Below are 16814 nucleotides of genomic sequence, written 5' to 3' on the forward strand. Positions count from 1 at the left end.
AGGAACCTCAGAGCCTCAGATTTTCGTAGCCGTTGTGTAACAGTCACCATATCTGCTGTAGGCTGAGCTTTCCCCGGGGAGGTGGGTGGGCGCATGGGAATCTATGAAAGTTACCAATACTGGGGAACCAAAGTTACAGGTAAATAATTTGTTTTCTTGCCCCAGTATTGGAACTTTCATAGATTCCCATGCTTTTGTATCAGAGTAGCAAGCAGTTAGCAATAAAAAACACATTTTGGGTAATAAATACATTGCAATAGCTAACATGACATAAAGATACAAAATGTGCAAAATAACGGAAGGTGGGATAGAAAGGAAAGCTCACCAATTATTGGAAGAGGTTCCTCAGGACAGCCTGGCCCACTGCCGTATTCTCTTGCTGTAAGGATTCCAAGCAGTAATGCTTAGTAAAGGTGTGGACGCTGCTCCAGGTAGCAGCTCTGCAAATGTCCTTAATCTGCACCCCCGCAAAGAGGGCTGTTGAAGAAGCCACTGATCTTGTGGAATGTGCCCGAACCCTGCCAGTCAGTGGTTTCCCTGCTGCAGTATGGCAATGTAGAATGGCACTTGTAATCCATGTCGCTATCCCCTGTTTTGACAGCGGGAGACCTTTGCTTGGACCACCAAAAGCAACAAACAATTGAGATGATTTCCGAAATCCTTTGGTACGATCCAAATAGAATTTTAAACATCGTTGTACATCCAGAGAATGCAGCGACTGCTCCGCTGGTGTAGCCTGTTGAGGAAAGAACGCTTTCAGAATAACCGGCTCATTCAAGTGGAAGTCCAAGGTTACCTTGGGTATGAACCTAGGGTTAGTTCTCAAGATAACAGTGTTCCTTTTAAATTGAAGGAAAGGCTCCTGGATTGTAAGAGCCTGCAATTCACCAATACGTCTTGCCGATGTGAGGGCGAGGAGGAGAGCTAATTTCCATGAAAGGAACTTCATGTCAGAACGATGAATTGGTCCAAATGGGTTTTTCATGAGTTGAGTGAGGACTAGATTTAGGTGCCAAGTAGGAGGCGGAGGGCTCACTGGTGGATAGACCCGGAACAAGCCCTTAATGTTTAACAATCCTAGAAGACCACAACGAAGGTCCAGACCCAGACCGTCTGTATCTCGAAATGGCTGCCAAATGAACCTTTATAGAAGAATGGGCCAGCCCTGACTTAGCCAGGGACAAAAGATAAAGCAGAAGCTGATGAGGCTTTGAAGTAAAGGGGTCAATTTCCTCTCTCCTGCACCAAATACAAAATCTTTTCCATTTAAAGCAGTAAGTCCTGTTCGTGGAAGGAGCCCTCGCCTAGGAGAGGACTTCCTTAATTTCGTTTGAGATGGGGAGATTCATAAATTCTCGCTGCTCAGGAGCCATGCTGTCAGGTGTAATGACTGTGGATCTGGGTGCCAAACCTGACCTTCGGACATTGTGAGGAGATCTGGAATAGTCCTCAAGGGGAGAGGAGGAGCCAGCGACAATAGATGGAGCTCCGTGTACCAGAACTGTCTCGGCCAAGCAGGGGCTATAAAGATCATCCTCCATGGTTCCACCTTGATCTTCCTGATGAGCCACAGGATCAGAGGGATAGGGGGAAAGGCATAGACAAATGTCCTTGACCAGGCTATCGAAAGCGCATTCCCCAATGATCCTCGGTGGTGAAGCCTGCTTGCATAAGACCGGCATTTCTTGTTGGCCGGTGTGGCAAAGAGATCTATTGCTGGTCTGCCCCACTGGCTGAAGACCTCTTCTAGAACTCGCTGGTTCAACTCCCACTCGTGACTGACTGAGGATAACCTGCTCAGCCTGTTGGCATTTTCGTTTAGAACTCCTGGCAAGTGCTCTGCCTTCAGCGATATTCCGTGAAGGATCGCCCATTCCCAGATCTGTTGAGCTTCCTGCGACAAGGGAAGAGATCTGGTTCCTCCTTCCTTGTTTACGTAATGCATGGCCGTGGTGTTGTCCGTTCTGATGAGCACTTGTGAACCTCCTAGGCGGGGAAGAAAGGCTTGTAAAGCCAGTTTTATTAATCTTAGTTCCAAGAGATTGATGTGGAGCCGTCAATCGTGAGGAGACCAATGGCCACTGACATGTAGGTCTTGCATCACTGCTTCCCAAACCTCCATTGACGAGTCTGTTGTCACTACCTGAGGAGACGGATCGCTTACGAAGGATAGACCTTGGGACAAGTTTCTCTGATCTGTCGGAGGAGAAGGATCGCTTACGAAGGATAGACCTTGGGACAAGTTTCTCTGATCTGTCCACCATAAGGCCGCTCTTCTCATCATCGGAGTGACGGTCACCCTGCCGTCGAATGATCCGTGAATCTGTTTCCATTGGATGTCTAGTTGTTCCTGCAGAGGACGCATTCTCAGTCTGCAGTGAGGAATCAGAGGTATGCATGATGAAATTACCCCAGCAGAGATTTGTAGCGGCGTACTGAAAGGCACCTTCTTTTTTGTAAGTCCTGAGCCAAGGACTGCAGTTTTTCCCTTCTTTCCAGGGTTGGGAAAGCCTTTGAGAGCTTTGAGTCCAGGAGGGCTCCCAGGAAATGCGCCTTTCTGGACGGAACCAGAGATGATTTGTCTTTGTTTAAAGTGAGTCCCAGATTTTGAAACAAGTTTGTACAAGCCTGAACAGCGTCCCGCGCTTCTTCCCTGGACGGGGCCTTCAGTAACTAGTCGTCCAGGTAGGGGAAGACTTGAAAATGGTTCCTTCGCAGGAATGCTGCTACTGGCGCCAGCACCTTCGTGAAGATCCTCGGGGCTGAGCGAAGACGAAAGGGTAAAACCCTGAATTGAAAGTGGCTCTTGGCTACTGTGAATCGTAGAAACCTTCTGTGTGCTGGGTGAATCGGTACATGAAAGTACGCATCCTCGAGATCGAGCGTGGCCATGAAATCCCTCGGATTGATCAGCCGCAAGATGTCTTGAAGAGAGACCATCCGGAAAGACAAAGAGATGAGATAGGTGTTGAGCTCCCTGAGATCTAAAATGGGGCACCATTTCTTCAGCGTCTTCTTTACCAGGAAGAACCTGGAGTAGAATCCTTGTCCTCTTTGGTCGGAGGGAACCGGCTCTATAGCCCCCTTCTGGAGCATCTGATGAACTTCGAGCCGCAGAAGACGCAGGTATTTCGATGGAATGGCTGCAGGGGGCTTGGGTGGTGGGATTTGCGTAAATTCCAAGGTATGGCCTTTTCGAATGATGTTGAGCACCCAACGGTCCGATGTGATCCTGGACCAATTCCGAAGGTATTTGGTTACCCTGCCTCCAACTGATGACTTCTTGGAGGAGGGAACAGTAGGAAGAGCCTGGAGGCCGCTATTGTCACTTGGACGTAACACGTCCCTGGCGAGCCTGTTTCCCCTTGTTGTAAGGCCTGGAGTAATTGGAGGATTGTCCCTGCCTTTGTTGATAAGGCTGGCGGTATTGCTGTGATCCTGAGACGTAGGATGAATATCGCTGTTGCTGATAGGATCCTCTGTAGTTCGTACCTCGGCCTCTGGATCCTTTAAAAGGAGTTTTGCGGTACTGAAGCGTACCCAAAGATCTGGCGGTCTCCGTGTCTTTTTTGATGTCTTGGAGAGTGTCGTCAATTAGCTTTCCGAATAGTGCTTCCCCATCAAAGGGAAGATCTAGAACCTTATTTTGGATCTCAGGTCGAAACCAGGTCGCCTTCAGCCACCCCTGGCGACGGAGGACTGCAGTCCCAGCCAACGAACGAAACACCGTTGTGGCAATGTCCATGGCGCAGTCAATGATCTCCATTGAAGTCGCCTCCCCCTCTTGTATGATCTTTTTTGCCTCTGATTTCTATTCTGGAGGAAGCTGATCCAGGAACGGAGCGACATAACACCAAAGCTGGCGGTCATATCTGCCCAATATTGCCAGGGCATTGGCAGCTCGCACCAGAAGACTCGCCATCGACGAGAATCTCTTCCCAGCATTGTCCAATCTCCGTCCTTCCTTGTCTGGAGGAGTTGTTAAGGGAGCAGAGGGGTTGCGGGATTTCCTCTGCGCCGCTTGTGAAATAACGGAGTCTGGTTTTGGTTGGCACGTTCAGGCAGCTGGTCCATCGTAAGGTGCTTTGTACTTTATATCTAGACGCGGTAGTACAGGGACCACCCTCGCTGGGTACTTCATAGCCTTAAGGCCTTCGTCCCACAGATGTTGCACTATAGGTATGGACCTTGTCGTCTTCTGATAAGGTTCCTTGAAGTCATACAAGAAACATTCCGTGGCCACCGCAGGCATAGCCAACTTGAACCTGCCAGCCGCTCTTTCCATCAGCTGATGAAAATCCCCTATGTCCGCTAGCGGGGAATCCACAGGATCCGGACATGGGGATGGAGGGTCCGGAATGATGTAGTCATCCCGTTCAGTAGCTTGATCAGTTTCATGATTCGAATCACGATCCTCATTCGAGGAATCATCATGGCCGTCTGCAGGTGTGGAAGGCTCTTGCGGAATAGTTGCCTGTGGCTGAGGGGACGCCTGAGCAGGTAATTCAGGAGCAGCCGCTGAGGCAGGAGCCGAGACAGGTGCTGCTAGCGCTACTGGAGCCAGAACCGGCCTCGTAGCCTTAGATTTGTAGTCCTGCAGCATCTTATGCAGGTCCTGCAGGAAAGCGGATGGTACCGTAACCATGTCTTGACCTGAATAATGCTGTGATTGGGCAGCCTGATGATGATAACCATCTTCCTGGTCACACCCTCCTTCAGAGTCCGTGTCCTGACATTTGACCAGAAGTTGAGAGGGACTATTAGCGTAGCCATATGAGTCCTGATCATCCTCATCTGACTCCTCTTCATCAAATAGCAGAGCTGGTGCAAGGAGGTTACTCTCATACGAGATGTCATCTCCGGCGTAATCCTTGTGACAGAAATAGTGATCCTTTTCTCCGATGGCAAAATTGTCGACGGTTCCGTGGACGATGGTACTGTGCGTGTCGACTCCGTTGATGGAACATGCCTCGCGGACGCCTGTACACTCGACGAGATAGGCGTCGTCAATGATGAAATTGTAGACGATCCAGCTGTCGACGTCACTGTAGTCCTCGACGCCTTCGTCGACGATGCAGTCGTCGGTGACCCTCCCGTCGACGCTGTTGGAACTGTCGTCGACGCTTCCTTTCTCGACAACGATCCCTTCGTCGTCGAATGTTCCGTCAACGAGCCCGTCGACGGAACCAATTTTAAATTTGGCTTCAATTTCTTCGCCAACGGAACCTTCGTCGGCGACGCCTTCATCGCCGAGGGCTTTGAACTTCTGTCAGAAGATTGGGAAGAGGGTTTCTTGAAGGCTGGATCAGTCTTCAAACCCTTAGAAGGCGTAAAAGGTCCTACCCTCTCCTTTTCACTATGGTGAGGAGATTCGCCTGGACCTGGGCTCTCAGACTCTCTGGGGGTCTTTTTTGAGGCCTTAGAAGGATGTTCCAGAGAAGGGGAACCCCTACCCCTTTTGACTGACCTTCTAGATGACACAGCTGACGATGAATCCTCACTGTCACTGGAAACTCCATGTTTCCTTTCCTTTTGTTTCTGAAGCCAGGTCAGAAGTCTACCAACCCGATCCCGGAGGGTCTTGGTAGAAAAAGTGCGGCAGATCTTGCAGTCCTCTGCCTTATGATCTGGATAGAGGCAATAGATACAATCCTTATATTTATCCTCCATAAACAACCTTTTCTTGCCACAGGTTGAACATGGCTTCATGGCTTGAAAAGGGCCTTCTTCTTTTCCTTGTCAGCCATCCTATTTTAAATCCTGAAGAGAAAACTTGAAGAAAAAACCTTTGAAAAGAGATGAAATGAGCAGAGCTGAAAGGACACTCCCTAAGCACAACGTGCGGTAGAAAATCTGAGGCTCTGAGGTTCCTCCAGGAGGGTTCTATGGGGTGAGGCTCTTCTGATTGGCGGATACCTACGTTTGGTCTCTTTTACAAAAAGAGGGTGATATGCTACAAAAGGGAATGAGGCCTAGGCCTTTTTCTTTCTCTTTTGTACCTACTGCTATGGTATTTTTGTTACCGAGGCTCACATTCCGACGACGGGGAATGATACAAAAGCATGGGAATCTATGAAAGTTCCAATCCTGGGGCAATCTGCCAATCCACCTTCAAGCTAGTGAAAACATGAACAGTTTTAGGAAACAATAAAAACTTGGAGCTTTCCAAAAATGGACTAGGTATAAATCAAGAGAGTCCTGGACCAACCAGCAGAGGCATCAGTGTATTGTAGATATGTATTCCATAAATATGGTGGGGAAACTTTTCCTGATAGAATTAAGAGGGAAGAGACTAGGTGCTGGATGAATTATAAGGGACAGTTAGGGGTGTCATGTTTCATAATAGAGCGGATGCTCCTAGTCAGGCTGGTGCTGCAATGCCCTATGGGTCCGCTGAAGGGTCACTTTAGCGGAGATCTTTTAGTTTTCTCGCTGTTTGGTGAGTATGAGAGAGTCCTAATAGGGTGATTAGTGATTTGTGTCGGAAAGTGAGTTTAAAAATGGCTAGGATATATTGATTTTATGTTTAATGGGTTGATTCCCCTATCAAAACCTGGTAGGTTGGTGCTACGATGTGGGCTGCAATGTCCCTTTTGTAGCTGAATGTGATTTTTGAGTGAAATAAAAACATGTTTCACGCCCTTGTTGGTCTTGAAAAGATCCCTGACGCTTCTTCAGTACTAAAAAATAGTGAAGAGAGGGTGAGTGGCCTATCCCAAATATCATTCAGATGTGAGTGGTACTAGTCTTCGCAGAGATGCTCAACATCCTATGATTCTGGGCAAATCGAACAACCTACTTATCTATAGTAACACATTATCTGGTAGAGACTCTAACTAGCTGCAGATTTCTTACCTTTGAATTTCCCAGGCATCAGGCTGGATCTGGAAACTTTTGCTGAGAAATTCCCTTGTGCGCACCGTAGGACGGCTCCATTTGGCTCAGCATGATGTTGTCAGCGTCGGTTATGACGTCGTGGTCCCTATATAGGCACAACCCAGGCACACGGATGTCAGTCAGAGCCACGAATTAACTGACACAGTTGTGTACAAAACTAGGGCCCTGAAGGGCATGGCTTGGGCTGTAAGGAATCTGCATCTAGATAGTCTCTAACAGATAATGCGTTACCGAAGGTAAGTAACTTGTACATCTGATAGAGACTTGTAGCTGCAAATTCCTTACTCTTGAATTAGATACCCAAGCTAGGGCTGCGGACCAATACCCTAAACTAGAGTCCTGCAGGACCGAATGGGCAAAGTGCCCGTCCCTGCGGACCTGACCATCCAGGCAGTGGTGTCTTGCAAACTTGTGCAATGATGCCAAAGTTGCCACCTGACAGATGTCTTGGATTGGGACACCCCGAGCCAAGGCTATGATCGCAGCCTTTCTCCTGGTGGAATGGGCCCTTAATTCCTCAGGGGGCTGCTTCTTTGCCAGGGCATAGCAGATCTTAATTCAAAGAACGACCCAGCAAGAAATGGTCCTTTTCTGCACTACCTTCCCCTTCTTTGCTTCCATGTACCCCACAAAGAGTTGGTCGTCCACCTGGAACTCTTTGGTGTGGTCAAAGTAGAACAATAATCCTTTTTTTGTGGGCAGTCGTGGAGACGCTCCTCTTCCTTAGAGGGATACGGAGGAGCAAAGAAGTGATGGATTGATCCAGATGGAATGGGGTCACAACTGTTGGCAAAAAGGAAGCAGAGTGCAAAGCACCACTTTGTCCGGAAAGGACATTAAATAGGGAGGCAAGCAAGATAACGCCTACAACTCACTCACCCTCCAGGCCGCTGTGATCGCCACTAAGAAGGCTGTTTTGATGGTGAACAGCCGGAGGGGACAATTGTGTAGAGGTTCAAAGGGAGCACACAACAGGTAGATGAGGACAAAATTAAGGTCCACTGTGGCATAACAAAGGACATAGGTGGAAACAAGTGAGCCAGCCCTTTTAGAAATCTATGTTCAATAGGAGATTTGAAGGGAGAGGGTTGGTCTGGCAGCTGCAAAAAAGCAGACAGAGCAGCGAGATAACCCTTGAGAGTTCCCAAAGCAGAGCCCTGTTGGGAAAGGTTTAGAATGAATAGCAGGACAGTAGAAAGAGAAGCAGAAAGAGGGTCAATAGACCTTTCTGTACAGTATAATACATATTTCTGCCAACAGCAGGTGTATACAGTCTTAGTGGAGGGACGCCTGGCTGCCAGAATAACGTTACAAACCTCGGGAGGAAGACCAAAAGCCATCAACTGCCGACGCTCAATCTCCACGCATGAAGGTGCAGATTTGATAGGTTTGGGTGGAGAACACTCCCTGCTGCTGCGGCAGAAGATCCTCCCGAAGGGGCAGCCTGATCAGAGGATCGATGCTAATCTTCAGAAGCTCTGGATACCAGACTCTCTACGCCCAGTCCAGAGCCACAAGAATGACCTGGGCCCAGTCGCTCCTAATCTTCTTCAGAACCCTAGGCAGGAGTGGTATGGGCCGAAAGGCGTACAGCAGGCCTGAGCTCCACTCGCGAAAAGGCGTCGCCGAGCGATAGCAGTCTTGGAAACTCCAGCGCGCAGTATAGCTGACACTGCGCATTCTCTTCGGAGGCAAACAAATCTAACCAAGGTTCTCCCCATTGATGAAAGAGACCTTGCGTCACCTCCGACTGGAGACTCCATTTGTGATCTGCTAGGTATTGACGGCTGAGTTTGCCGCCCTGGCTTCAAAGACCCTGCCAGGTGTTGAACCATCAGGGTTACGCCCTGCTGTTCCAGCCATGTCCAGAGACGCAGGGCCTCTCTACAAAGGGTCCACTACCCCACTCCGTCCTGCTTGTTGCAGTACCACAGGGCAGTGGTGTTGTTTGTGAACATCTGCACTAGCTTCCACTTGACAGAGGTAAGAAATCCCTTCAATTCCAATTGAATCACTCAGAGCTCCAACAGATTTCTGTGGAGCCATGACTCTACCGGAGACAGTATCCCCTGATCGCCACCTCTCCCAGATGGCCGACCCATCCCAGAAGTGACGTATCTGTCACCACTGCTAATTACGGTTGGGGAAGGGAGAGGGGTCTGCCGTTGACCCAACCACGGTTCGTCAACCACCACTGCAGATCTCTCACAGTTCCTTCGGTGAGGTTTCCTCGATGCTGTGTCCACTGGAACTTCAGGTCCCACTGCAGAGCCCATATATGCCACCCGGCGTTGTTTACCAACAGGATGCAGGAGGTCATGAGGCCCAACAGCCTCAGTGTCAGTCTCCCCGAAATCCAGGATAGAGGCCGTACCATCGGAATCATAACTTGAATATCCTGGACTCGCTAATCTGGTGGATATGCCACAAATCTGCACTGTGTCCAGAACTGCCCCGTTGAAAGGGAAGAAGTCAGGTGTAACTTTGGCAAGTTCATAGAGAACCCCAGCGAATGAAGGAAGTTCGCCATAGTCAGAAGGTGGGAGACGACTGCCTGGGGCAGGGACAACACCAACAGCCAGTCGTCAAGGTAGGGGAAGACTGACACCCCTAACCTGCGCAGATGAGCTGCGACCATCGCCATCACCTTGGTGAACACCAGAGGGGCACTAGTGAGGCCGAAGGAGAGCACAGTAAACTGAAAGTGCTCACGGCCTACCTTGACCGTAGTTAATGCCTGTGGCCCAGCAGGATGGGGATGAGAAAATATGCATCCTGCAGGTCCAGCGCTACCATCCAGTCCTCTTGGTTAGGGCAGACACAACCTGAGCTAAAGTGAGCATCTTGAACTTCTTCTTGAGGAAAATACAACGATTTCAGAATCAGAAAGTAGAGGGAAGAACAACCACTGTCTACTTCTGAAACCTGGAGCCTTTCTATAGCTCCTTTGGCCAAGAGAGCTGTAACTTCCTCCTGAAGCAATTTCAGATGATCCTCCGCCAGCCATTCCTGATTTGGCAGAATGGGAGGAGGAAAAGAAAGGAAAGGCAGATAATAGCCCTCCTGAATGATCTGCAAGACCCACTTGTCTGATGTTATGGATCTCCAGTGGGGGAGATGATGATAAATTCTCTAGCCAACTGGGGTAGTGTAGTCTTGCAGACTCAGACTAGGAGGCTGCAGCTGTCGGGGGCAGGGTGACCGATGGCTTCTAGCCTCCATTCCTTGAATGTAATGCACTGCGTCCACGTACGGCTTGGGCAGTCTGTGCAGGATGTGGCTGGGATAACGATGACGAGGCTGGAAACCCCTTCCGTTGCCGCGAAAGGAAGACTTGCCACGTGGAGTAGAGCAGAGGCCCAATAATCTGGCCGTAGCTTGAGATTCCTTCAACCTGACCAGAGATGAATCTGCCTTTCCCCCAAAAAGACGGGTTCCATCAAAGGACATGTCCATGAGAATGGCCTGGACATCGCTTGAGAAGCCAGTTGCCCTAAGCCAGGTATGGCGCCTTAAGGCCATTGTCGTTGAAATAGATCTGCCAAGCAAATATGTCGTATCTAGGCCACACTGAATGGTGAATTTTGCTGCAATCTCTCCCATCCTTGACTGCTTGGGAGAGCACAGTTGGGGCCTCCTCTGGCACTTGTGGCAGCACTTGCGCAACCGTCTCCCAAAGGGAGTGGGAGAAACGGCCCAATAAGTATGCAGTATTCACCGACCGCAATGCCAGGCTGGAAGAAGAAAACAATTTCTTCTCAAATGCATCCAACCTGTTGTATTCCCTGTCCCAAGGGGCGGATGGGAATGCGCCCTGGTAGGTAGAGGCCTGCAAAACAAACGCTTTGGGGTGGTGTGTTGGCTGAAGAACTTCGATCACCCGGTGCTGGGCGATGGAGGCGTGCAACCGTCCTATTCACAGGAGCCCCTGTGCTAGGCTTGGAACACATGCCTAGAGGGACGTCTGTAAGTGCCTCACTAAAGGGCAAAAGGGGTTCTGAGGTGGAATCCCAAGCTGAAGCTCTTTGGTTAGGCGATTAGTCCTGACTTACACTGAGGGCAGCTCTAGTCAAAGGACCTCAGCTGCCATTTTTACCACCATGGCATAGGATGCCAGAGTTGGCGGAGAGAGCATGCCAATATCTGGAGAAGTGTCCAGTTCACTGGCCTCTCCAAGTTCCCCATACCAGTCCAACTGCTCCCTGATGGTCATGCTGGTGTTCCAGAGGGTCCATACACCCCTCTCATTCCTCTCCTGAGCCAAGCACATCTTCAAAGTGCTCAGGCAACAATATAGAACCCCTGGGTTCAATAGACGTCGGAATCGGCGTCGAGCAACGCCGTTTCGACTCTGTCATCGGGGGATGAGGATGGGGCTGGCACCGGCGGCGCCGCAGGCACAGACCTCGGGTCCGACACCAGAGGAGGTCACGTTGGCACGACCAACGTTGACCCAGATCCGATCCATGAGGCCCCACCGGCGCCGTGGCCGGAGCTGACCGCATCAAACCTGATGGGGCCTCTTCCGACCCCGTGGGCTCACCAACGAGGTTGGCCCGCTCAAATACACGGCGCATGGCCTCGTAAAATTCTTTAATTTGAGCAGATGTCGCTGCAACTCGCGGAAAGGGAGGCGCGAAGTCGACCCAGGCTCCAGCTACACAGAACTGTGTCTAGAACGTTGATGCTCCTACCTCTCTTCGGCGGACGACAGCAGAGGTGCAGATGAAGTCCGCTTGGACTTCTTCATCTTCTTATGCCTCTTCCCTGAGTGTCCTGTGGACCTCAAGTGGAATGCAGAGGACTTAGGGCATCAGGAGCGGTTCCGCAACCTCCTTTTCTTTGATCAGGAACGAGACCTCCGCTGAGTCTCACTCGATGGTGTCGACTGCCAGGTCGCAAGGAGCTTCATCCCCGCTCCTTCAAGGGCGTCTGAGCCAAAGCCCAGCAGTCCGAGCACGATTGAGTCGTGGTCGTGCTCGGGACACCAGAGGCAGGTGAAGTGGGGGTCGGTTACCGACATGTGGTGGCAGGCATCGCACAGCTTCAAACCTGTTTTCCTCGAAGACATCCCTCACACACGAAGTTGGAAATTGTTTTCCGAATTCGACAAAAGTCGAGAAAAAAACGGTCAAAAAGTTACAGAAGGGCAGCTCTTCCCGGATCGGCGCTTAACTGGTGCGGAAAGAAAAAAAACTGACGTCCACCCGTCTGGGTGGTGCCTTTATAAGCACGGCTACGTCAAACCGAAGCCGCCACACGCAGCCAAATGGCGCACGCAAGGGGTATTTGCTTAGCATAAGTTTCGGTATCCAGCCTGACGGTTGGGAAATTTAAAGGTAAGGAATCTGTAGCTAGAAGTCTCTGTCCGACATTTAAAATGGAGCAAGCTAATGGGAAGCCTACCGGCGGGCTGAAGCCCACAAAGTATATACACATATGTCTCAAAGAGACCGCTGCAGATCTGCCAACTTCAATAAAAACCTTAACCTGTGTGGAGGGGACGGGGCCTCAGACGAGAAATACCGAAGAGGCCTTTTTACCCCTAAGTCCCCCCCTCCTCCCCCAAAAATAGAAGCTTACTAAGACTTTTTCTGATGTCCTGGGGTGTTTTCACACCCATTAATGGAATTCGGCAGTTGAAAGCCTCCGTAAATGTAAAAGATGATATCCTTATATCATGGAAGAGCAACTCGACCACTTGCGAGATCTTCCCCGAATAGATTAATTCTCTTAATCCTTATCTTAGTTTTACAAAAACAATATCGAATAAGGAACTTTCATTTTTGGATTTGACCATCACTATTGAGGAGGGGAGACATACAACCATAAACATACAAAAAAACACTGATTGCAATAGCCTCCTAATATACTACAGTCACCACCCTAGGACCCACAGGGGTAACCTCCAGTTTGGCCAATTCTTGAGGATTCGCTGTAACTGTAGCACAATCACCGACTTTGACGAACAAGCTATGTCTTTGACAACAACCTGAGCCAAAGGAACTACCCTCAACATATTATTAACCCGGCTCTGAAAAGGGCCAGAAATAATCATTGTGAAGCTCTTGAGACTAAAACAAAAGAGCCTGATGACACACTCACCTGCGTGACTATCTACACCCCCAACTCTAACAGAATCAGAAAGATCACCCACAAACGTTGGGGCATTCTACAAACTGGCTCTCGAGATATCCCTATCCCCAGGTTCGCTTTTATACGCACCACCGAACTGCTAGATATGTTGGTGCATACTAGACCAAAATCTTCATCACGGAAAGAACTGCACCAGGGACATCTTATGGTTTTGGGGGCCCGGGGCCAAGTGTATTAGGGGGGCCCCCTGTTCATACATGAATGTATGATCCAGTTTAAGCTCTTTCAGGCTCTCTTTGGCCAAGTCACAGAGAGTGCACAGGCACACTGGTCCACATTATAAATGTGTTTACATGTAATATTCAAGGATAGTGATGTGTGTTTTCAATATTGTAACACAGCAGCACCTCACTAATTTTGCAAATAATCTAGATGACACTCTCCCTTTTCTCATACGGGAGGTCCTGTTTTTATCTAAAAGATCCTTTTTATGGATGTTGGATGAAACAAGCAGCAGTTCTCTGCAAAATGTCTACAATATACTGACACATCATCCACATTAACAATAAATCAAAGGAAAACAGCATTTAAAACAATCTGTTTAGGAATTACTCAAGGTCATCAGGGCAATACTCTCGTCAGAACAAAGCAGGCTCTATCAGGGGGGCCGCTGAAAGGCTGGGTCTCTGGGCCACAGCCCACTTTTCCATGCCTTAACCTGTCTCTGAACAGCACAGCCGATGGGATTTGCCACTGGATACGGGCCATCACCCTGGCCATCACCCTTGGCCATCACCCTTGTGGCAATTGTTGTGACTGCCACTTGACAAAACTCAAAGAGATAATGTTGGACAGTACTTACACCTGGACGTTATTGTGTCCTACAAACTGCAACGCAAAGAATTGCATCTATATGATCACATGCCCAAGCAGACTCCAGTATATGGGCATGACCACAAGACCCATTAAAAATCCAGATAAATGAACACAGAAGTGACATAAAATTTAGAAGGATAAGCACAAAAAAAAGTGCACATTTCCTAGACATGAACCCCACTCCGATGACATTGAATGGGAAGTTCTGGAGATATGGCATCATGCAAATAAAAACCCTAACCTCGGTGTTCCGCCTGCAGATCCACATTACTGGCTTTAAAAATGGCATCCCTTGGAGTGTACTGGATCAACATCGATCACTCTAGTATGTTCTGCTATTATGCACTAATCAAAATCCATCACCCCTGGATGTCTTGCCCTTGATGCATTGTTTGACACTTTTTACTTCAGTATGCCCTGCCGTTTTGGCCCCGTTACTACCTTTACATTCATACTACCGAGTGTCACACACAGGACTTTATATAGTACCTCTATTCATCTGGCCCCCTTTATGGCACTGGGCCAGCCCGATGAGCATTACCGACATTTCCTTGCTTCCCCCATAATACCACCATCAACACAACTCCATTAGAAATGGCAGTGTCTTTTTCGAGCCTCATTTCCATGAATTATTATCACTATATTCTGCTGGTGATAAATCAATCTTGTTTTTAGCAGAAACAGGTTTGTTTTCAATATCTTACTGTGATATATTATCACTATCTGTGAACTTTTGTTGACCCATTTTTAGTAGAAAAGGGCATGTCCAACATGGTGACCTCCCTACCCCTGCATCCGCAACCCCTACAGTCTGTTAGTCTCTGTGCAGCACATCTGCATGACGCGTGCACGTTTGCATGCGCCTCGGCCACAAGTGCTGATGCACTGCAGACGCGGATGGTGGAGATTTAAGCCACAACCTCCCCTTCCAGGACAACTCCAGGATTGTAGAGAGGGGGTAGGTCAGCAGCAATTACCATGCTTGACACAGTGAGTATGCTTTTTTTGTTCCTGTTCCTCGACTTCCGGCAAATGAGGCATTGCTGTTGACTGCTTTTTATTTATTGATTTACAGAGACATCACAAAGTGTGGTTAACCCTGCAATACCTAGGAGGCATGTATCTTACTCCGACAGAGTAGGGTAATATTTAACGGATAACTTACTCACTGACCTTCACGATGTTTGACACAGTTTAGAGTGACCGTTTGACTTTTGTTTTTACTTGTTATGCATTTGTTTTGTCCAGCTTGTCATTCCTTGTGGTACCATATACAGGGAGTGGTGCTTGCCACTATGCAGATGTTTTGCATCCAAGTTGAATGCTATCATACTATCCACATGGTATATGGTATATTTACTATGTTAATACTCGATAAGAGATGCCAAAATAAACATACCTCTCTGTTTACTTTCTCGATGTGATGCAATTGTAGGTTGGAAAGGTTTTTTACAAATAACTTTGCAAAGGAATATGGACGAACATTTTTGATTAAATCCTTGAGTTAAAAACATTTAGCATGGTTTGTAACATCTGACTCATTCAGGATTGAGGTTACGAGTGCTTGACATATGAGTATTGGATTTGGTTGTCTGAATGTACACCCAGTGTACAGGTGAAATATATTGTGGTTACAAAGGGAAAAATGAATGACTTGACAGTGTTTTATGGAGCTCTTTCCCTTTGTATTGTGGGGTCCCTCTCATTGCACTTACTTGTGGACCAAAAAGCACAGAACTGAAGGGTAAGTTCATGAGCTTCAGTTGGGTATTGTTTTTAAATGAAGGGAATCTTAACCAGGAAATTTCTTTTAGTGCTATACCTTGGCAGCACTCTGTCAAAGCCAGGCCTGGAAAATCTATAGGAAGGGTTCCTGCCACTGGTGGAGGAAGACCTGCGCTACCTTGTGATGTAGAAGCCAGTCATGATCGGCCAGAAGATGCAGCAGAGTTAGATCTGGCACTCATGGACTTCGCCAGATGGTTGATGACCAGAAGGGGGGAGACGCGTGGCTAGTAATCAACACTATATAGGTAACTGTAAGGTTCAAAGTATGCCTCGGAGCATTGAATAATTGTTGAAGAAAACATTCACTTCATGAGGGAAAACTAACAGGCCAGGTAGTAGCACTATGTTCAATTAATCTGAGTATTTAATGTTGTACTTTGTTCGACTGAGGTGCAGGTCTTTTGAGAAGTACTAGATTACAGAAGCATTTGTTTTATTTTGATTTCTCTACATAAAGTTTTAAAATAATTTTAGTTAACCAAACATAACAGAACTCATTATAGTGATGGCTAGTCCCTTATGGCGTTGGGATATTTGGTTAAAAACAAATAGTGATGTACGTTCTTATAACACACAAGCAAAACTCATATCAGAATAAAGCAAAGCATGCAAAATAATAAACACACCGGTCCTTCCTTGAGATAAACAAGTACTTGCTCCCATATCTTCTGGTTCAAACTGTCTTCACTGATTAACAACTCCTGCTGTGGGGTCAATTTGTAAGCTTCTACTCCATGTTCCTCTTCTGATAACTTTATGATTTTCGGCTCTGAAACAGGCTCATCAACCTCAACTGAGAAAAATACAAGACACTTATCAACGTAAGAAAAGAAACCATGAAGAAAAGTTCCAACAAACACAGGTACCAACTTTGCAAAAGGAACAGTTGTTACTTTTTTCTTAAAAAGGAAAGTGGCTTTCTTAACAATTACATTGCTGTCTGCTGAAAAAGGGTTAACTATCTCATTGAAACTCAATACAACTAGCAGAAACAAGGCAAAGAAAATGTTTTGTACTGCTACAGGAAACAGCAAATGAGCACCCTCTAGACAGACTAGTAAGAGCACCATGATCCTGAATGTGACATTGTGGGGACCATTTTGTAGGCTCTGTAAACTGATGAAATTCTATCCACTGCGTCTTTGGTCTTTCAGCTG

At 47.9% G+C, this 16814-nt stretch overlaps 1 protein-coding gene across 1 annotated transcript in view; it reads right to left on the reverse strand.

The window, feature by feature from the left end:
* Positions 1–16814, reverse strand: part of UHRF2 (ubiquitin like with PHD and ring finger domains 2) — a 600873-nt gene that overhangs the window by 60643 nt on the left and 523416 nt on the right. Inside the window, exon 14 of the mRNA XM_078675867.1 lies at positions 16284–16450. Coding sequence (XP_078531993.1) covers positions 16284–16450 — 167 coding nt within the window. The remainder of the gene's footprint in view (positions 1–16283; positions 16451–16814) is intronic.

Source organism: Lissotriton helveticus, chromosome 2_1, assembly GCF_964261635.1.
Source record: "Lissotriton helveticus chromosome 2_1, aLisHel1.1, whole genome shotgun sequence".
In the NCBI taxonomy this organism is placed as follows: Eukaryota; Metazoa; Chordata; class Amphibia; order Caudata; family Salamandridae; genus Lissotriton; species Lissotriton helveticus.